At 35.8% G+C, this 21,548-nt stretch overlaps 4 protein-coding genes across 6 annotated transcripts; 3 read left to right on the top strand and 1 right to left on the bottom strand.

Annotated features, from left to right (window-relative positions):
- The first annotated feature begins 31 nt into the window (after nucleotides 1–31).
- On the top strand, nucleotides 32–3,951 carry LOC105165012 (F-box protein SKIP31). Of its 3 annotated transcripts, none has more exons than XM_020695079.2 (9): nucleotides 32–271; nucleotides 1,144–1,542; nucleotides 1,669–1,742; nucleotides 2,094–2,166; nucleotides 2,421–2,531; nucleotides 2,709–2,883; nucleotides 3,027–3,145; nucleotides 3,607–3,667; nucleotides 3,753–3,951. In XM_020695079.2, exons 1-9 carry the CDS (start codon nucleotides 47–49, stop codon nucleotides 3,821–3,823), a joined length of 1,308 nt encoding a protein of 435 aa, XP_020550738.1. In that variant the 5' UTR covers nucleotides 32–46; the 3' UTR covers nucleotides 3,824–3,951. The 3 variants fall into 3 exon arrangements, with proteins under 3 accessions (XP_020550738.1, XP_020550739.1, XP_011082189.1); XM_011083887.3 differs by having other exon boundaries at nucleotides 129–404; XM_020695080.1 differs by lacking the exons at nucleotides 3,607–3,667; nucleotides 3,753–3,951 and adding an exon at nucleotides 3,458–3,600.
- A 2,402-nt stretch (nucleotides 3,952–6,353) lies between these two features.
- LOC105165011 (proline-rich family protein) lies at nucleotides 6,354–8,677 on the top strand. Its single transcript, XM_011083886.3, has 3 exons — nucleotides 6,354–6,503; nucleotides 7,043–7,401; nucleotides 8,134–8,677. The coding sequence occupies exons 2-3, from the start codon at nucleotides 7,071–7,073 to the stop codon at nucleotides 8,382–8,384; spliced, it is 582 nt and encodes a 193-aa protein (XP_011082188.1). The 5' UTR covers nucleotides 6,354–6,503; nucleotides 7,043–7,070; the 3' UTR covers nucleotides 8,385–8,677.
- A 1,346-nt stretch (nucleotides 8,678–10,023) lies between these two features.
- On the top strand, nucleotides 10,024–15,679 carry ABCE2 (RNAse l inhibitor protein 2). The gene is made up of 12 exons (XM_011083885.3): nucleotides 10,024–10,182; nucleotides 10,315–10,434; nucleotides 11,264–11,349; nucleotides 11,447–11,544; nucleotides 11,621–11,738; nucleotides 11,826–11,915; nucleotides 12,717–13,021; nucleotides 13,113–13,308; nucleotides 13,394–13,579; nucleotides 13,666–13,935; nucleotides 14,779–15,024; nucleotides 15,140–15,679. The coding sequence occupies exons 2-12, from the start codon at nucleotides 10,329–10,331 to the stop codon at nucleotides 15,257–15,259; spliced, it is 1,821 nt and encodes a 606-aa protein (XP_011082187.1). The 5' UTR covers nucleotides 10,024–10,182; nucleotides 10,315–10,328; the 3' UTR covers nucleotides 15,260–15,679.
- A 2,441-nt stretch (nucleotides 15,680–18,120) lies between these two features.
- Nucleotides 18,121–21,488, bottom strand: LOC105165008 (Tetratricopeptide repeat (TPR)-like superfamily protein). The gene has a single exon (XM_011083884.3). It carries the CDS (start codon nucleotides 21,182–21,184, stop codon nucleotides 18,302–18,304), a length of 2,883 nt encoding a protein of 960 aa, XP_011082186.1. The 5' UTR covers nucleotides 21,185–21,488; the 3' UTR covers nucleotides 18,121–18,301.
- Between the last annotated feature and the right edge of the window lie 60 nt (nucleotides 21,489–21,548).

Consider the following 21,548-nt stretch of genomic DNA (forward strand, 5'->3'; position numbering starts at 1 on the left):
GGGTCAAGTGCATCCGACGGGGCCCATATTTGGACTAACCCGACCCATGCTCACAATAGGATATAAGCAATTTCATCGCATAACCCGACCCGGGAGGCAACTTCACGCGACCCACCCCCGAATTTCGCCCCTTCTCTCTCCTCATCCCTATTCTCCCAATTTCCGCCCCGCAGATAAATCAACGGCTCAGATTCTCCGATGCTCTCCATCTCAATTCGCCGGCGATTGTTGCCTCGTACCACCTCAAGCCATCCGTAGACATACTGTTCTTGTATGAATATCTTTTGATTTTGTTAGAATTCAAAAGAGTTTTAGTATTCTCTATTTCCATGGCTTCTGATGACGAAGCCGAAAGCCTCGCTCATTTTCTCGAGTCCGAGGTCCTGTCTGAACTCTCCGATCTGGTATACAAGTCCTATGATTTTTTAAGAATTTTGTTTTCTGATTTATGTTAATCTGCATATTTATTTTTGTTTTGTTTGGGGGCTATTTAGATGTTTATTATAATTTGACGTGAGATGGATCCTCATGGGTTTGGTTGGTCCGTTAAATAATTTTATGTTTTTGTAATATTTTCCTCCGAATTGATGTGCTAAAGGTAAAATTCGTACTTCTGGGCTCAGGTCTATTATTAGTTTTGTCAGCATGATGTGAGAATTCCTATTTTACCTGGTGTTTGTTTTTATATTGTTTAAGAAGCATTGTTCTGCAAAATAACTAAAACATTTATATATTGGAAACTGAAATTGCTGCAATTGTAAGCTTTTGTCCACTTTGTTAGTTTATTTAAACTTTATGTGGTTGAATAAAAAATAGTTATGAACACTCAGCCACCAGTTATATTTGTTCAGCTATTTAGTGTACCCAATTGCAATAAAAGGATAATGTTTTCTATAAGTATTTTTCTTTCCCAAATAATTATGTTCTTTGCATTTTTTTCTGACATTTTGTACGTTGCATCCTAAAGATTGATTATTTATCTTACTTTTTTGCAATCATGTATGCATGAAGTGCATCCTATCTTTCATGCCTTTTGAAAATTGGATTGGGTTGCCTTCATTAGAAAATTACAATTCTTTGGGAAAAAAAATTATGACAAAAATTGCCTGTCCATGCAAGTAACTCTGCGGTATTGTGTTTCAGGAAAAGGCGGAAACAATGGAAGACGAAAATGAATATGGAGAGGAAGAAAGAGATGGAAAGAGGTTGCGTATTGAAGAGGGTGAGCTAAGTGAACAGGAGGAGAAGGAGCAACAAGAAGCAAAGAAAATTAGAATTGAGGAGGGTGAACTTAGCGATAAAGGATTATTGAGGGCTGTAAGATCATTATCGTCGTCATCTTTGTCATCGGTTGAGCTGGAAAGTGAAATTGAAGCTGCACCATCACCTCCAAAAAAGAATAATATGGTTGTGGGCAACAATAAAAATGATGGAAAACGTAGCACTGAGAATAGACAGTTGCCTTGGAGGATTGAGTCGGGGATGTTCAGTCGGATTCCTCCTGAGTTGTTGTTTCACATCCTCAAATTTCTCTCTTCCGAGGTATCTGGATTTGTCCAATATTTTGCACAATGTGTGTGTGTGTGTGTTTCAACCTGGGGTTTGTTGTTTTTTGTTGAGTGGTTTTTTATTGACATAGTTTATACTTTTCTTATAATGGAACTGCAGGACCTTGTTTCTTGCTCAATGGTTTGTAGATTCCTAAATTTTGCCTCTGCAGACGAATCCTTGTGGCGTCGCCTGTTAGTACTCTTTCCTCTGCTCCCCTTTCACCAGCCCCAACCACCCCACCCACAAACCAAAAAAAGTAAAAAGAAAAAGAAAAACAGAGCCTGGTCCAACAGAGGGGATTTCTTACCTTTCTACTAATGCTTTTTTCTGCATGATTATTGCTGTTGTGACATCTTTTTCATGTTCTGCTTGGTCATATTGCACTTGTATGTTGATGAACAATCTGATAAGATACTCCCTTTTTGCTGTTTTCCATGGGCAGCTATGTCTGGTCTGTGCATCCTAGAAACTTGCAATCGTCCACATATATATTTTCATCTATACACTTCGAATGAGAAAATTTATATATTTGCTGCATGTAGATATTGTATGCGGTGGGGTCTATTGCCACCTAAAAAGCCGCGTGAATGTGCTTGGAAGAAGCTTTACATCCAGGCAAGTTTGGTTTCTAAGTTTTAAGTTCTGTCATTTTTTAACAAAGTAAAATTACAGTGTGAAAATGCTTAATCTTATCTTAACCCTTCATAAATGGAGGACTGTGTTGTCACATACTGTTTGTTTATCTTTTTCGACTTTCCTTTTTGTTAGATAGACACTATAGCTTCATGTTGAGTCCTCCAATGATTTTTATATTTTCATTAGATCATTTGAAGATTTAAAGTTTACCTCTTATTACATTTGCTTCACAGCGTGATGAGGAAGATATGGCAGAGTTTGTGCGAAACTGCCCGTCCGAATTCAAAGAATATTATATCCAAATGCAGGTGGCAAAGAGAAGTCAAGCACCTAATCCTTCTCAGGTAAACATAATTAACTGTTTGAGGAAATGCTTTTCTGAAGATACATGCAATTTCATGCGAATGTGATTATTGATGAATAGGTTATTCAACATCCCATGAGAATATTATGAATCTACTCCGGCCTTCATGTATCTAAGAGCATGCTGCTTTAATGTTTATTTACTATGTGATGTTAAGGTGAATGATGATCGAATAATTCTCGACAAAACACTTGCTGATCAAGTCTCAATTTGGAAGAGTAGCAGAGGCCTGGCTGACACGGTGGTTGTCAATCATGCATGTTCTGGGGAAAATTGCACTTACTATCATATTGGAGATGTATTTGTCTGTGAAAAGACTGGAAATGTTCATGGTGAGATATGATCTCATCCTTTGGCAGAATAAAATGATGATGCATAGAGGCTGAATAGGATTGTCATAACTTATAAGAAGTCAAACTCTCTCTTGCTTGTCCAGGATACTTAGAGATATTGGTTTTCCTTTCTGTTTGTGCAGTTTGTGATGATACATGCAAAGAAGTTATTATGGATCCCACAAATGAACTATTGGTCTGCACAATCTCAGGACGAAGTTTTGACAGATTACTCTCACCAGCTGAGATGGAACCCGATGCTGTAATACATTTTCCCTTCTGACTAGTAACTTTTAGCATATTGGCAATGTGGGAAGCTTGATTGGTTTGCTTGTGAGCATGGAGTTTTCTTATCGCTTCAATTGTCTGATGACCTATTGATTCTGAAAGTTGCATCCTTGTTATCGTACTTGGTTTTAAGAGGATTCTTTTGGAATGCATGTTGGTATTACGAACGTCTCATAAAGTGAACTAAGCTAGATAAGAAAACCATTTGGAGAACAGTTTCTTTGAATCTCCACTAATTATTACTAAAATATTTTGGGGTCAAATAAGCTTGTTCCTCCTTTTGCAGATGCTGTCCATGATTAGGGCTCATATCTTGCATACATATCTGTAAATCTCCTAGAGAAACATGCAACACGGTTATCTCCCTCCTTGGTGTTTTCTTTGTCATTTTGATTAAGTTGGGATTGCTTTTCTTTCCGTGGGTTGAAAATTTAGGAACAGCAACAAGGTGGTGGTGCAGATGAAGCAGAGCCTTTCATGGGATCCGGACGCTTTGGTATGAACTATTTCTTGTCTCAAAAACTGCAAAGTGTTCATGACCTCTTTTCCTTTTTTTGATTATATGTACATTTATGCATCAGCTAGGGCTTATCTACTCGGATACAATTGTGAAGATGAGAAAGAACTGGAAGCTGCTTTAAGGTTTTGCTGATCCACTTTCATCTGTATAGTCTGATTGCCTGGACTTTATGGGATCCTGCGACATTCCTTAGCTAGTTTTATTTAAGCTTTTTCTGAGTATGAAACTTTTGGTTTTATAAATTAGTCGCTTTTCGAGCTTCTTCTTTGCAATAGCTTTGTTATATTCCATTATTTTTGGTAGAGCTGTTCGAGTATCCATTTTTGCTATGATCAGTTGCTATTGACAGTAAATCACAGACCAGAGCTCAAATCAAAATGGACATACGCTCTCTCTTTTGCAGGAGGACTTTGATTTAAGAATCTTATCGTATGTGAGTTTTGTTTTTAAGTGAAACGAACAAATGTGTTATTACATGGGAATAACTTTTCAGTGATTAATAGATGATTTATGACTATATTTGCATCTGTTGCTGTTATAATACTGAATGAATAAATCTTTAAATTATGTGTGAACCACATTGGCACTCTCAGGAGTTAGTTCTAATTACAGGAACACTTGTATCATTTGTAAAATACAAATGCAGTTCTTGAGGGGATGCAAGTTAGCCAGTGTAATGCACCACAATGGGTGTTTATGTAGTGTTTTGTCAATAAATAGGAGGTGTTTTTATAAAATTATTAACACAAACTCAATGGGCGTATTTGTAATTTTGTAAAGGATAGGGTGTCCATGTAGTAGAGTATAATTTGAGGGATTGCTACTGTAGTTTACCCTTGGATATCAAAGTCAAATAAAGTGATAATAACTTAGTTATATATATATATATATATATATATATTATTTTCAACAAGAAAATGAAGTTGGGCAATAGGATATTAAAATTTACCAACTAATGGACCTTTGATTTCAAAATTCGGGGACTTTTACACTTAATCAACCGCAGAATAATGGAATGTTTGCAAAAACTTCTATTTTCATAGAAGTGATTTCTCTAAAAAGAGTTGAAGTTGTAATAGAATTAGGAGTGAATAGTGTTCGTGTAAAAAATAAATTAAAAGTTAAATTAAATAGTATTTTAAAAAAAATCACTTCCAAAAATAAATTTAGTTGGTTAAAGATGATTTTGTCACTATATGTTAAAAAGATATTATTTTTGCGTATTATTTCATTTGTTGTTTGTCAATGATAATTATTTTTCACCAAAAATGATAACATTTAGTTTCATAATTATATTTTATATTTATTTTTTAAAAGACATTAAAAGATATATTTAATTTAATAATGCTCCCACTAAGTAATATAATTATTGATTCACACACAACAATTAAATTTGCTTAATAGCAAAAAAAAAAGAAAAAAGTTATTTTATTAATTAATCAAATAACAATATGTCAACGAAATAATATAATTAAATGATATAGTAAATAAAATACAAAAAGTATTAAATATGTGAAAGTGTATTTAAATTATTCAAATTGTTTGAAAACTCCAAAATAAGCTTTAAATATATATTTGTAGACATAAATTAAAAGCGATAAAGTTGAATTAAGATTATTAATATATTATAATAAAGATAAAATAGTCAAAAACAAAATTGAATATATTTACAAAAAAAAAAAAATCAAAACAGCTAAAAGCATCCTTCAAATGATTCTAACTTTTAGCCTAAAAATATTATTTTTGATTATTTCAAAATTAGAAGCTGACATTTCAGTTATTTCAAAAGTGTTGTTTTTTAGCGGAAAGTTGAAAAACGTTTTTTTACAGCATTTACAAACACTCCTGGTATATATTACTTATCATGAAACTGATCGTTGACATTATACGTCAGTTATATAATAAATATTAATTTATTTATCGTACAATATTTTTAAATGCATCAAATTTTATTCAGATTAAATTTATCGTAAAGATTCAAAGTTTAGCTAAATATTTGTATATCATTTATCCATGGGAGCATATTGTCGTGTGCAAATGTGAATTTTTATTATATTTATGTATTGTTTTAGCAATTATTATATGCATTTAATGTAATAAAATTTGAAAAGGATCAGAATTGATATTTTTAATAATCTTAAATGTATACGAATAGAATATTATTGATAAATAAAAAAAATATTATTTTAAGATAATAAATATGTTTTGCATAATTAAATGGGATAGCTACACTGCTTTCTCTGAAGTATGATGTAGTTACACGTATACCTTCTGTATTTTAAAAAATTATATTTGTGTACACTTAATATTTATTTCTATTTAACAAACAGATCATTCCATCAATTAAAATTATGATTTGCTAATATTAATAAAAAAGTTGAATGAAAGTTCATATTTATTTCAAATTAGTTTATTACTCACTTATACAAATCAACTTTTTATGATCAACTTATCTAATAAGTGTGAATATATACTTCATTACAGACATTAATGTATAATGTATGTATAAGTATAACCTTGTCAGGAAAAATAATAAATTATTCGAAAATAAATATAAATTTTAATTCAATTTTTTTTAAATTTAAAGAATTGATACATAATTTAGAGGAGGCCCGGCCTTATGCACACGCGGCACGTGCCAAGGGTAGTGCAGGAAACACGTCATATACGCGTTTAAGTAACGCGTGGAATCAATATCTGAAATCAGAAGAGAACACTCCTTTCGCTATAAATATTCAGGCAGCGGAAACACCTCTCTTCTTCTCACATTCAGTTCTACTTCGACCGCACGTCTTGCAGAGCGCTTTTCAAGGTAACCCATTCCCCCCCTCTCTTTCTCTCTCTCATACACACACCCACATGTAGACGAGATGTATTTTCTCCTATAAAACTTTTGCAAGATAGCTTGAGATGATAGTGTCTTGTGATCGTTGAGTTTTATTGCCTTTTTCATTGTAAGTATATGGATGTGATATGGATCATGCCCTTCAGGATCGGGATTGGCTGATTTTCTATCTGTTTTCTTGATGTTTTCATGAGGAAGTTGGTTTAGGTTTACTGTGATTCATGTTGGTTGAGATTTTTGCTCTTTCTCCGGAAAGAGGTGTGTCGGCTTGTCTGATTGGGGATAATTTCAATTGGGGTAATTGCGATGCATGTGTTTCGCTAAATAGTTATGACTTGTGGGTGATAGTGAAGGGGTTTGCATGTGAATTTGATGTGGATTTTATTTAACCTATTTCTTGATATTAATTGATGAAAGAAGTGCGAATCTGTTTCGTTGAATATCATTTTTCTCAAGTCATCTTCATATGCACGTCCTGCCTCGTCTTATGGTGCATGGTCTTTCAGGTGATAGTTTTAATTGAGATCAGAGAGAATGGGAGGTGGAGAGGATAAACATAATGAATCTGACAGAGGGTTCTTCTCTAATTTGGCCCATAATGTTACACACGGGCATCCACCTGGTGGGCACTACCCCCCTGGACAGTACCCGCCTGCACCTGGAGGTTACCCTCCACAAGGCGGCTATCCACCATCTGGCTATCCACCGCAAGGGGGCTATCCACCACAAGGGGGCTATCCACCACAAGGCGGCTATCCACCACAAGGCGGCTATCCACCATCTGGTTATCCACAGCAAGGCTATCCGCCATCAGGTTATCCTGGTCCATCTGGTCATCATGCTCCATCTGGTCATCATCACTCAGGTGCTGTTCCGATATTCATTTGTAACATTTTGGTCCTAATGTGCTGTTTGGTAAAGTGGTTTGTTACATTATTTAGATGTGGTGTTCTCCATGGGAATGATTAGAAGTTGAGGATGATAGGTTTTTTTTTGAGTTTGTTTTCATAAGGAAAGTTGGGACACAGACACAGTATTACAGAAGGGCATGGAGAAATTTACTATAATTCAGTTAATAGATGGCAGAAGTGCATTTTGAGGTAACAACTCAAAGGGGAAGCACTTTATATGAGATACCCCCTCAGCGATGTGGGAGGGAGATATCTAGGAGTTATATATCAATCTGAATCCACACACTAAAGGACTTGAGTTATATCAATATGAATCCGCACTAATGGAATGTTGGAAGTATGTGAATTTAAATGGAGATGTTGTCTGCTGAGAACCACAATTTCTCTAGCTCATTTGGATTCTTTAATTTTGGCGGATTTCTATTAGTTTTTTTGGTCCACATGCAAGGGGCTTCAGTCGTGTGAACATCTGCGCCATCCTGTTTAGCACCCTTTTGAAGGGGAAGTATTACTTCTTCATGCTGAACTTTGTGCTGCAAGTCATGGGTATTTCATTGTTTTATTGCATATATAAATTACTTCCTCATTGTATATGCAGTTTACTTGGCATACTTCTCATGTGATTTTATTGAAATGTTCTACTCGTGGGTGCTGCTGGGCCGCTAAATGAGGAGTTTGCTTTTCAGGAGGGGGATCTATGGGAGCCATGCTAGCAGGAGGTGCTGCCGCTGCTGCAGCCGCCGCTGGTGTTGCCCATTTGGCGCATGGCAGTCACCATGGTCAGTATGGTCACGGCATGGGTCAGTATGGTCACGGTATGGGTCACTATGGTCATGGGAAATTCAAGCAGGGGAAATTCAAGCATGGCAAAGGAAAGCATAAGGGAAAGCACGGAGGATTTGGCATGCACGGAGGCAAATTCAAGAAGTGGAAGTGATTTACTACAGAATATAACTATGATTTAATCCTGGACTGTAAAAATTAAAGCAGCCAATGTGTCTGCTATATCTAGTTCTTTTACTTTCGGATGTACGCGTGTGATTGATGTCCACCGGCGCTAGCATACTGTTGTACCGGCAACATGCACTTAGTTACTGAGAGCAGTTGAGCGGGAAAGAAGAAAATATAGTTATGTTATGATTGTTATTTGGCCTGATGTGTAGGCTGGGGTTTTACTTGTTTCAGTATTTCGGCTTGCAATATGTATGAAATGACTTATATTCCTCATAACTTGTTGTCTATTTTGTATAATTAGTCTCCCTTGTAATTGCTGACACGATTGCACTTGACTTCATACGAGCAAACAGTCAGAAATGTGCACCTCGCGCTTTTGTTTCTCTTCTCCTGATAAACGTGCGCGCGGGGAGGGTTCGATGTTCTTGGTGTGAAGCTATGAGGGGAAACTGAAGTTAAGTGCCCAAGGATGGGGGCGGGGGCTCTCTTCGACTGCAGTGCGCTTTTGGTTTCAGATTCCTCTCAGGGTGATAATCACGTTTTTTTCTCTTTTAAGTAAACTTGTGTTTTAAATAAATTTGTGTCAACAACTACTATTAAAAGTTCAAACTTGTGTGAAGTCATGATTTATATCATGATCCTAGACAATTTTACCTATTTTTTAAGTTCACTTCTTATTGAATTGTTCCAATATATCTTTGAATTTGGGTTTTCTCAGAGTAAATTAATATTTATATTACTGTGTGATACAATACAAAAAGAACGGAGTCTACTTTATTTAGTCTGAAATTTCAAATTTTGGGATCTCAATTTTATTGTTATCCTAAATTTCGATTTTGGGAACTCTTGGATTCAGACATTGAACTACGTTAGTATGAAGCTACAAAGAAAATATAGCTGCAAGCTTGAAACCAAACCATAGCAAAAAGAAAATGAAGAAAGCACTTGCATTAGCTAAAAACAATTATATAAATTTTTAATTTTACTCTTCATTAATATTTTCATATAATGATTTTGTATTTATAGGGAGAAAAATTTAATAATATTAACATTATTCAATATATATATCAAATCCTGATGTATAACCAGCAAAATTTTAAAAAGTGTAGCAAGTATAATTTTAAAACTTTTTCAGATGTAAATGTAATTTGCATTTTCAAAAGGAATTTAAATGTAATTAACTAAAAAATTTAGAAAAAAATGCATATATATACTATTTATTATATGAAAGGAAAAGTGTGGTAATTATACTGCAAATTAAAGTATTCTCAGGGGTAGCTATTTTTACAGGAATCTCTCTAAATTACATTTTTATTAAAATATATTTAAATTTGATTATTTTTAAATATTAATTCTTTTTAAGGAGATGAATGTTAATATAATCTATTTTATACTAATTAAAATAATATATAAAATTTGAATTATATCTGCAGATGGAGTATACTTCCAATTATTAATTAAAAAAACAGCAAAATAATCAGATTCAGATATATAATAAAAATAGCCATGAAAATCTAATTCATGTGATAGGTTTGGGGGCATAATTGTCAATTCATATATATATCCAATAAAGGGCAATACCTGTAAGTGTGAGAGGCGTATTGTATAATTATAACATATAAAAAAAAAAAAAAAGAAAAAAAGAAAAAGAAAAAGGGGAAAAAGGGTTTGTTTATTCTGTGTAGTTGGAACCCTAGCACCTCGCACCAGTACTCTCTTTTGCGCGTATCCACCGTTACATCATCACCGCCTCCGCCCTCTCCGAATCTCTCATCCCCCAGGTGCCTGCTCTTTCGATTTTTTTGCTCAGTATATGTATATAAGTGTGTAATGTTATATTTTCTGAATCAAATTCGGCTTAGGGTTTTGATTTTGGTGGAATTTTTTTTTTTTTTTTTTTTGATAATAACCAGTTGAATTGAGAGAGATGGCGGATCAGAAGCTGACGCGTATCGCTATAGTGAGCTCAGACAAGTGCAAGCCGAAAAAATGTCGTCAGGAGTGCAAAAAGAGTTGCCCTGTTGTCAAAACAGGTAATTTTTAGCCATTTTTTCGGGGTTAATTTGTCTCCGTTTACGTATTTTTTTAAACTTCTTGTGGAGTTCAGATCGGGAATTGGATTCTGCTTTATGGTTGTTGTGTGACTGGTGGATGATAATTTATGAGTTGAAGATTGCGACTTTTAATGGGCATCACGAGAGTTTAACATCTGTAGCATTTTTACTTGGTTTTGTATCGAACTTGGTGAGCTTCTTCTATTGGTCGAATCAATGGCTGTTTGTTGATAATATTTCACTAGTAGTTGAATCTTCAGGGGGGTCTGAATGAATGTGGCTGTTGTCATTATTGTATAAACTAATGTATGCTAATGTATGAAATAGAATAAATCAAGTAATAAAAATGTATAGGTGCAAGTGTTCAAGATACATGTGTGTATGTGATTGCTTTAACAATAGTAAATTTGTATGTTAATGCTTATTACAGTGTAATCTATAGCTCTATCCAATTCAAATGAAGCATAATATGAAAATCTTGCTTAGAATGATAGGAAGATTACTATGTGAATTAGTTCATATCCACAGTATAATTTCTCAACCAAATCCATGAACCAAATGCTATCTCACTTGATGTTAACCACAATGCACAAGGTGCTTGTTTCTGCATGTGGAGCCTTAGCCTGTGATTACTTTTAGGTTTTCTGTCAAAACCAGAAAGTTCCTTGTGACTTTTCTTAATCTATTTTTGCTTCTAGTATGGGAAACATGGGATATTGTTCTAGCTTAAAGCTCATGTATGATGTATCAATTAGGAATTGATTTTCCCGTTAGCATGACATTCATATACTTGCTTATATGGTTGCAGGTAAACTTTGCATTGAGGTGACTCCTGCATCCAAAATTGCTTTCATCTCAGAGGAATTGTGCATTGGATGTGGTATCTGTGTGAAGGTTTGTCCAATATGAGAACAGACATAATCTTCCTCCACCCAATGCCGAATCAACAGCATTTGCCCAACTCATCATTTTGTTTTGCTTGTTTTTTTAGAAATGCCCATTTGAAGCAATCCAGATTATCAATCTACCAAAAGACTTGGATAAGGATACGACTCATCGTTATGGTCCTAACACCTTCAAGTTGCATAGGTTGGTGACCGCTGCAGCTTCCTTGCCAATTGGATTTTGGCTATTGCTTTCTGATTGGAACTCAAATTTCTTGCAGATTACCTGTTCCTCGACCTGGCCAAGTTCTTGGCTTGGTTGGTACTAATGGAATTGGAAAATCGACTGCGCTTAAAGTGTTGGCTGGAAAACTTAAACCTAACTTGGGACGCTTTAATGTAATCTCATTTAGCCCCCATTTAAAATTTCCCTTTCTGGACCTACCTATGTTTTTTTTAACATTTTCTGGTTAATATTTGTTGCAGAATCCTCCTGACTGGCAGGAAATTTTGACCTACTTCCGGGGATCGGAGCTGCAAAATTACTTCACTCGTATTCTTGAAGATAACTTGAAGGTGAGTTCTGTAGAAGGTATCGATCCAACGTGGATCCTCATTGGTTTGTAACTTTGCTTGCTTGTCCATAGATTGACTCCTGCTCTCTTTTTAAAGATCTTTCAGTTTGATCTTGGATTTCAGGTTGTAGGTTTCTTGAATGAGTAGATTGCGTGATTCTTTTTCACATTGTTTCTGCATTTGATTGATGTTGAATGACATCTGTCTCAGCAAAAAATTGCAAAAGACATTTTACTTAGAAATGTAGCCCCTCTGTTTCGCATATCTTTTGAGAGTATATGGCTATCTCTAGTTAAGCTTAAGTATGTTTGTCTTGTGCATCATTATTGAATATTTGAAGCTCTTCAATGTTCCTCCAGCTTTCAGCAATTCCTACTGCTGTCCCTTGAATGATGTGCATAAAATCAGAAAATCTTTTCTTAGACCAGAGATGCTGCTTTCGTTTACCCATTTAGCAGACCAAGGTCCTGAAGTACACTTTTTGGAAGTTCAAACCATTGATTGGATAGTAAACTGAGATGCTGAGGCCTGCCCTTCTTAAGTAGGTAGTTATGATTTTGATATCTTGCCATGCAGGTCCTGTTCATACATATGCATCTAGGATATCTATAATTTGATAAATTTTTCATATGAAAGTAGCATTATGTTCAGAATTAATTATTACATCCAAGTGAATTATTTTGTTCCCTGTTTGCTTATGTGACTACTTTGCTTTTTGAATGGCCTATAGTTTCTTTCTGCTTATCTATGGTTTCTCTGTTAATTATTATGCTATATCTGTCTGCCATGCATCTTCACCAGGCAATCATCAAGCCCCAGTACGTTGATCACATCCCAAAAGCTGTTCAAGGCAATGTTGGGCAAGTTCTTGAACAGAAAGATGAAAGAGATATGAAAGGGGAACTTGGTGTCGATCTTGAGTTGAATCAGGTTATGGACCGGAATGTGGGAGATTTATCTGGTGGAGAGCTTCAGAGATTTGCTATAGCTGTTGTAGCCGTACAGAATGCAGAGATCTATATGTTTGATGAGCCTTCGAGTTATCTTGATGTGAAACAGAGGCTCAAAGCTGCTCAAGTTATTAGATCCTTGCTTCGGCCTAATAGGTTTGTGATGTTACAGATCTACTCGTTTTGGTGTTTGGGCCTTCAGCTTTCTCTATATGACAATTTAAATGGTCGATATTTTTCTTTTCAGCTACGTGATTGTCGTGGAGCATGATCTGAGTGTGCTTGATTATTTATCTGACTTCATCTGCTGCCTTTATGGAAAACCTGGTGTCTATGGGGTGGTAACCCTTCCATTCTCTGTCAGAGAAGGAATTAATATATTTCTGGCTGGATTTGTCCCCACCGAGAATCTAAGGTTTCGGGATGAATCTCTTACGTTTAAGGTAAGCCTCTTTCCATCATTTTTTTTCTGGAAGTTTGGCGTTGGTCATGCCAATTAAATCGTCTTTAATTTACTTTTCCTTCCAGGTTGCTGAGACTCCCCAAGAAAGTGCGGAGGAAATTGAGACTTATGCAAGATACAAATATCCAACCATGACTAAAACTCAGGGCAACTTCAAACTTAAGGTCATGGAAGGTGAATTCACAGATTCCCAAATAATTGTGATGCTTGGTGAAAATGGGACAGGCAAAACGACATTTATAAGGATGCTGGTATGTTTCTTTTATGAAGTGTATTCCATGAAGTGCTTGATAGTTAAGTCTGTTTATGCTAAACTTGGTATCCTTCTCCATGTTAGGCTGGTCTTTTAAAGCCTGATTCAGTAGAAGGATCTGATGTGGAAATACCTGAGTTCAACGTCTCTTACAAGCCACAGAAAATCAGTCCTAAATTTCAGTCTACTGTTCGAATGCTGTTACATCAAAAAATTCGTGACTCTTATATGCATCCTCAGTTTGTATCAGACGTGATGAAGCCTCTGCTGATTGAGCAATTAATGGATCAAGAGGTTGTGAATCTTTCTGGTGGAGAATTGCAAAGAGTTGCCCTGACTCTTTGTCTTGGAAAGGTTAATTTTCTCTTCATATAGTCTTATAAACATGCTTCTTAGGAAATTGTTATTGCTCAGTAGTAAAGAAGAGTTATTTTCTTCATTAGCAGCCTGGAGTCCACTTTAAGTTACACCCCCTTCACATTACACATTTCAAATAGTCTTTTCCACTGTTCTGGTTTTTGGTGGATGCTGGAAAGTGCTTAGTTACTTGTTTTTTCCTTAGACACTGGAACTGAAGTGTCTTTATCATTTACCAGTTCCCTGCTATTTTCTTTGTATAGATATGGGGAATCGAGGCCATGAAACCCATATGGTATATTATGTGTGTCCAATGGGACATGTTTTGGCCTAATATACAGCATCTTGGGATCGCCGCGTCAGTATCTTCTTGAAATTTTGTCTAGAGCTTGGATTTTATGCTTTAAGAAAGTTTTTGGATGTGAAGATGGTGAACTCTTTGAAACACTTGAATGTTGTGATATAGTCATGATACTTCACTTGTTGTGTATGGTTCTACATTGCTTTGCAGCATTGCTTTTATGCACTATGATTTGTTTACTGACGCAGTAGTTTGTCAATCGTTAAAATGACAAATGTGTGGGAGTAGCCCCTCTTCTCCTATTGCAGTTGTTGACTTTTTACTCATAGCAGCAGTCCTTGAGAAGCAATCATGTGATCATAGGCTGCCTGCTTAAATAGATTAATAATACGTCAACTGTTGTCTTGATGATTGATATCAAATAGAAAATAGAATTAAATTTCAATAGGCTTAACTATGGTCACATCCTTTTTCATGATTTTGCTATTTTGCTATATTGGCTAACGTTTGTGTTTCTTACTTTGCTTGTGTGCTTGCAGCCTGCTGACATATATTTAATAGATGAACCTAGTGCATATCTCGACTCTGAGCAGCGTATTGTTGCTTCAAAAGTCATAAAGAGATTTATACTTCATGCAAAAAAGACTGCATTTGTTGTTGAGCATGACTTTATAATGGCAACATACCTTGCGGATAGGGTGATTGTGTACGAGGGGAAGCCATCCATAGATTGTGTGGCCAACTCACCTCAATCATTGCTGACTGGAATGAATCTGTTCTTATCTGTAAGCCCCATCTAATTCATTGTAACAATTTTGGGTCTCATGACTTCTGACCCTTCAATTCTTGTATGGTGTGACGTGTCAATCTTATTACTAATGCATTTATTGATGTATGTAGCACCTGGATATAACATTCAGAAGAGATCCAACAAATTACCGTCCCAGAATCAATAAATTGGACTCAACCAAGGACCGGGAGCAGAAGTCTGCTGGGTCTTATTATTATTTGGATGACTAATGTGATTGTTAACAGGCTACGAATGCTCCTCAGTTAGTTTCACCAGCACCTGGACCTTAAGTGAAAGCTGCTACCTTGCCGTTGGTGCTGTCTGTACTGAAGAAAGTGTTTCTCATTTTGGTTGTCGAAGTTGAGGGTTAATTTGATGAATGGGGTCTGGTTTACATGGTGAACCAAGTGTGGTTGCTGACGGCATTATGAACATTATCACCGGCTATGGATAAGCCTTGCTAGTTGGCTTCGAGCAGGATGTTTTTGTTCACCAGTTTTGGCCGTTTTAGATGAATTGTAGCTGAGGATGTCTTTTTGGTTCTTCGTTATGAGCATATCAACCATTATACCTTATTTTATCATTTGTTATTGGCGGAAAAATATTGTTTACATTTATCATATGGAAAAGGACGAGGTGAGTTATGTAAATTTCTGTGTATTGCTTTGGCAGTTTGATTGTTGGCCGTCCAACTTTATTAAGTGAGGGGAGAGTTTTATGCTTATAGCCAATGATAACAAAAACAGCTAGTGTGGCTTCTTGATGAACGGGAGAATTGACTGTTCCCCCGGTGAATACGATTGGGTGTTACGAATGTGAAGTCTTAGACATGAAAACAGAGATGCTTTTGGTGAATATTGGTTTCCTTCGTGTGCATGTTGCTGCGCCACTGTGATCTTTCAACTGGTTTTGGAGTATCATATTGTTCATTGAGAACAAACAAGAATTACATAAAAAGGGTTCTGGTGCAAGATATGTATGATGTGATCTTTGTAGTATTTGAATTTACAGAATCAATGTCTGTCTTTGCGCAGTTTTAAGGGCCGCTCGTCATGGTCACCAAATTAAATAGACTTAAAAGTTGGATTAACCGAAATGTTTAACCCAGTTTTTTGTGTTAAGTTTCATCAAATTTAGTCTTCTGTTTATTTTCCATTTCTGCCCCTAACCATTACTCTTAACAAATAAGTTTGATTTTAGTATCAACTTCCTGGGATAATTTCTGATCACATCACTCGTTTAAACATGTGATTTAACTTATTGCATAACTATCTCTTAGATTTCAACACTTTGGCATTATCACAGGAATTAATCCATAATGTTGGATAGGATGGAATATGTGTATAGCAAAAATTCCTGCCATTACAAAGTCACTTTCAAAAAAATAACACAAAATTGTACCCTTAATCCTCTTTGTTTTTTTTTTTTTTGGATTTACAATATAATCCTCTTTGTTGTTAGTTACATTTCGACAACATACAAAAGCTAAAAGCGTATCATGTTCATCCGCAAAAATGTGATAAAAACTCTGGCGGAAAAGTAATCTAACACACGCGAAGGTACTTCTGAGAATTTGCTCGACTTTTTGGCAGTTATCCAGAAACCCTATCGCCAACCACTAGCGGGCGGAGGGTGCAACAGTAAAAAGCTGTAGGGCGCGTGGACATTGTCAATTTAGATTAAATTTTCTATTTCAAAGCCTAGTTTATCTTATATTTTATTTAACGTATACATAACATGTATTATATATTTCAAGGATAGTTAAATCCCTTCTTTTGAGATTTGATGTAATTACATATTAATTTTTTATAATTTATATCTAATATTCGAAGTTTGCTTTCATATAACACGTCTTTCCATCAATCAAAATTATTGAATTTGTTGATATTAAAAATAAAATAAATCAATGCAAATTGGTATTTACACTTATTGCTGATTACTTTTCCAACTAAACTATTCTTATCACGGTTAAGATATACCTCATAATGTATAAGGTCAATTTTGATCATAAGAAGATTTATTTGACCTACAATAAATTAGTAATAAATCAATTGGGGGTAAATAAATTTTATATATAATTTTTTTGTTAATATCGACAATTCGATACATGTTGTCTAACAGATGGACTTATTTGTTACAAAAGCAAACTTTAAGGATAGTAGATGTAATTTTTCAAACAATCAGATGTTGACATATAACTACATCAAATCTCAAGGGAGAGGAGTGTAGTTATCCCCATATTTTTTATTTAAGAAAACAACTTATAATGTTAAGTATCTTATTTATATTATTATAAAAAGGCAATATTCTATCAACTTTTGAATACTTAAATTTACCCTTGAATTCTTTTCTTTCTTTAAAAAGAACTTGGTCAGAATTAATAGTATTTCTAATACTTTTTAATAGTATCACAACTAAAATTTCTTTTTTCTGTTACCTATTACTCGACGTTCCTCTCTTCCCTTTTCCACATTTCTTTTTCTCATAAAGTTTCATATTTTTAATAAATTCATAATTACAACTTATTTTTGTATCAAATGATTGTACTTTTTCTTCCTTTCTCATCCCCTTACGGCCATGATTGTTTCTTCCACAAATTTATTTTTTCTCTTCATCTCACACCATAATTCATTTTTATATGCTCATGAAAACTACATGCAACTATGACTGGTATATATTAAATATAACAGAATTTGCAACAAAGTCTAATATTTACTTACACAAACAAAAAAAGGTAACTTAAGTGGAGTAGCCTGAAGACAACCCAGTGGTTTGGACATAAGACGTTTTATATGGGATGTTTGAACTTTGAGTGAGTGTGTGTTGGATGCGTGAGTGTAATAAAAAAAACACACACATACCTCTAAGTGGGTTTAACCTATTTATGGCCACAATTTAAACTGAATATATTCTGATAAAACATGCTGAAAAGGCAAATCAAAATTTCAACCATGAATCTCTTTTGACCGTATTTACCACTGAATTTTAGCAGGATCAACATCTATGTTTTTTGCCTAATCATCCTCATTCAACATTTTTATGTAGGACACTACATACAACTTCATTTGTACTTTAGGCTGAAATGGTAGAATTGAATATTTAAGGACGTATCTGATGCTTTTTTTATTATTAAATGGGATATATGCTGGAGCAACAACCATAATAAAAAAATTAATCAGAGCTAAATAGTTCTAATCATAAATAAAGGGATGATGTTGAATATAAACAGGTAATGGAACTAATGCAGGATCAAGAAGAGGGACTTAAGGATCTTACCTTAGACCAAGATCAATGAAACTGCAACCAGCTGGTTTCTTTAGTTGTTTATCCTCAATTATAGTTCTTAAATCCACCGCTTCCTCCCATCTACCTGCAGCAACATACATATTACACAACGACACGTAATAACTAACATTTTCCGGTTCTAAGGAAAAGAGGATTTCTGCAACTTCTCTCCCCATCTCAAGATCTCCATGATAACTGCAAGCACTTAGTAGGGCTCCCCATATGCCTGGATCAGGTTGTGTTGGAAGATTCTTGATGAAGTCATAGGCCTCGTGGAGCCTTCCTGACAGACCCAGCATATTGACCATGCACACATGATGCTCAGTGGCAGGTTGCACGTTAAATTTGACGAACATATTATCATAGTACATGCGCCCTTCTTTGACCAGCCCCGAGTGGCTGCAGGCTGAAAGAAGGCTTGTAAATGAGCTGTTTGTGGGACGAATCCCAGACCTAATCATTTCTTGGAATGTTTCAATCGCTTTTGAACCAAAGTTGTGGAAGCCATAAGCAGATATTAAGGAATTCCACGCAGCCACGGACCTCTCTGGCGAGCTTAGAAAAACTAGTTCAGCAATATCTAACCTGCCACAATTGCTGTACAGGTCCACAAAAGCAGCAGATATGAAAGGATTTTGGTGGAATCCAAACCTGAAGACATGTCCATGGATTTGTTTTCCATAAGTCATGGCCCCAAGTTGGGTGCAAGCTGAAAGAACTGTGGAAATGGTTCTCTCATTCGGCTCGAATTCTAGAGACCGGAATAACTCTAGTGCTTTTTTAGCATCCTCATTTTGTGACAAAGCAGATATTACACAATTCCATGAACATAAATTATGATCATGACTAAGGTTGAAAGCTAGTGTAGCACTCTCTGTGTCGCCTAATCTGCCATACATTGTCACCAGTGAATTCTGGACTCGCATATTGGTAACTGCTCCAGTTTTAAAAGCAAGACCATGAATTAACCTTCCTTGAAATGTTAACCCAAGATTGCCACAAGCTGAGACGACACTGACAAAGATTATAGGATTAACATGGAATTGAGATGCCTTCCTGAATAAGTCGAAATATTCTAAAGTTTCCCAAAAATGTTGTTTCTGAGTGCAGCCAGCAATAACAGTGTTCCAACCAGTAACATCAGCCTTAGCAGAGATTCCCTTGAACAACGTAAAAGCATCCAACAAAGCTCCACAACTAATATACATGTGAGTGAGGGAATTCAAAGCAAAAATTTTGTTTGAAAAACCCAATTTGATACTCCAACCATGAATCGATCTTCCAAATTGAAGTGATTCAGGAGAATCACAAGATGGAGTAATAGCCAATAGAGTTGGCAAGGTGCAAGTTGAATAACAACCCAGCATGTTCTTGAATAATGTTTTAGCTTCCTGAGATTGCCCATTTTGGGCATATCCAAAGATCATAGTATTCCATGCAACCAAGTCTTTCTTTGGCATGGTCAAGAATAAATACTCAGCTTCCTTCAGATTATTGCACTTGGAATACATATTAATGAGACTGTTAATAACTGATAATTCTGATGCCATCTCTCTCCTAATGGTGAAGCCATGAGCAGCTTTTCCTTCTCGTAGAAGCAGTAGTTCAGCACAAAATGGAATTATAGTAACCACAGTTGCAATATCAGGTTGGATCAATGCCACAAACTGCATTGTACGTAGAAGATAAAAAGCTTCCTCAGCTTCTTCATTCAGAAAGAACCCTTTGATCATGGCATTCCAAGAAACTATATTCTTAACCACCATCCCTTTAAAAACTGTTGCTGTAGCATGGATGTCTCGGAATTGAGAATAGAATGAAATAAGAGAGTTAGCAACTGAAACATGGTTGTTCTCCCCATAACCCAATTTGATTCCCAGTCCATGGATTGCCAAGCCAACACCAAACTCTTGCAAACTCGTACATGCTGCAATAGCACAAGAAATACTCATATCATCAGCTTGATTTTCATAAGAAGCCATGCGTCTAAAATACCAGAGGGACTTCTCAGGATGGTTATTGTAGAAACAACCACTGATAATTGAATTCCAGGTAACAAGGTCTTTACAATTTACTCCAGCAAACACACACTCTGATGAACTCAGGTCACCACATTTCGCATACATATTAATCAGAGCATTACTCAAAACAGTGTCCGAAAGCATTCCCGCTTTAACACTCAATCCATGAGCACCCTCACCTTGTCGAAGGCTTCTTAAATCGGCAAATGCAGAAATCACTATGACAAGAGTTGTGGGATCAAACTCATACCCCTCGCCGACCATCTTCCTGAAGAAACCAACTGCAGCTTGAAAACTCCTGTTCTCTACGCATGCACTCACCATAGCATTCCAGAACACCACATCTCTATCAAGAACTTCACTGAATAAAGCCACCGCGGAGCCGAACTCCTTACATCTTGAGTAAACGGTGAGAAGAGAGGTGGCGGTACACAAATCAGCAAGAGAGCCATGTTTCACAGCCAAGGCATGCACAATTGCCGCATTTTCAACATTCGGTTCCGAGACAACAGATTGAACAATCTTGAACACATCCCACAAAAGGGTGCACTGAGACTTTTGCTGTTTTCTCTCCGACATTTCATCAAGTAACTGGGGCACATATGAAAACCGACCAGCAACGTGGGAATCCCCGAACCAAATTCTTGAAACAGATGTTTCGACTGGTAGAACGGCATGTGTGCGGAATTCTTGAAAAAGGGTCCACGAAGAGCATTGAGAGAAATAGAGAATTTGGGGGATTTTGTTCGGAGAATCACGACGAAACAGTGGTGAACTGTTGACAATGTTGGCAAGAGACTGCCTATGAATAGACTTTGTAAATTTGGTGTGAATTTTAGGAGTGAGCATGACATGGCCTGTTGCCAAATTCACCTTAAACCAATACTGTGCTGAACAAACAACATCGTAATATATGATGTTCAATGTGGTGACTGAATTCAGTGTTGTTTTGAGAATTAACTAATTCTATTCGAGTAATAGTAGATATACACATAATTTGGAGGGCAAGTCGCGTCGGGCCTTTGTGAACTTTGAAAGCTTGAAATCCCATAAATAAGTTATAGCTCATAGATGTAGAATATTTTATTTGGACTGAAAACTACTACTGATGTAGCCTCATATGATATGGATTGAATCATAATAAGTATGAATGTGTACTTCAAATCTATTTTGATCCACAATCAATCTTATAAAAAGACTTCGGTGTGTTCAA

Source organism: Sesamum indicum, linkage group LG6 (genome assembly GCF_026168435.1).
Source record: "Sesamum indicum cultivar Baizhima isolate 11 linkage group LG6, ASM2616843v1, whole genome shotgun sequence".
Classification (NCBI taxonomy): domain Eukaryota; kingdom Viridiplantae; phylum Streptophyta; class Magnoliopsida; order Lamiales; family Pedaliaceae; genus Sesamum; species Sesamum indicum.

What these genes read in the sequence shown, in the direction of transcription:
- LOC105165012 (XM_020695079.2), top strand. Translation starts at nt 47, where the DNA reads ATGCTCACAATAGGATATAAGCAATTTCATCGCATAACCCGACCCGGG. An exon ending in TCAAATTTCTCTCTTCCGAG is followed by an intron (nt 1,543 to 1,668) that starts GTATCTGGATTT and finishes ATGGAACTGCAG; the next exon opens with GACCTTGTTTCTTGCTCAAT. An exon ending in CTGAGATGGAACCCGATGCT is followed by an intron (nt 3,146 to 3,606) that starts GTAATACATTTT and finishes TTGAAAATTTAG; the next exon opens with GAACAGCAACAAGGTGGTGG.
- LOC105165011 (XM_011083886.3), top strand. Translation starts at nt 7,071, where the DNA reads ATGGGAGGTGGAGAGGATAAACATAATGAATCTGACAGAGGGTTCTTC. An exon ending in ATCTGGTCATCATCACTCAG is followed by an intron (nt 7,402 to 8,133) that starts GTGCTGTTCCGA and finishes TTTGCTTTTCAG; the next exon opens with GAGGGGGATCTATGGGAGCC.
- ABCE2 (XM_011083885.3), top strand. Translation starts at nt 10,329, where the DNA reads ATGGCGGATCAGAAGCTGACGCGTATCGCTATAGTGAGCTCAGACAAG. An exon ending in GATGTGGTATCTGTGTGAAG is followed by an intron (nt 11,350 to 11,446) that starts GTTTGTCCAATA and finishes TTGTTTTTTTAG; the next exon opens with AAATGCCCATTTGAAGCAAT. An exon ending in TTCTTGAAGATAACTTGAAG is followed by an intron (nt 11,916 to 12,716) that starts GTGAGTTCTGTA and finishes CATCTTCACCAG; the next exon opens with GCAATCATCAAGCCCCAGTA.
- LOC105165008 (XM_011083884.3), bottom strand. Translation starts at nt 21,184, where the DNA reads ATGCTCACTCCTAAAATTCACACCAAATTTACAAAGTCTATTCATAGG.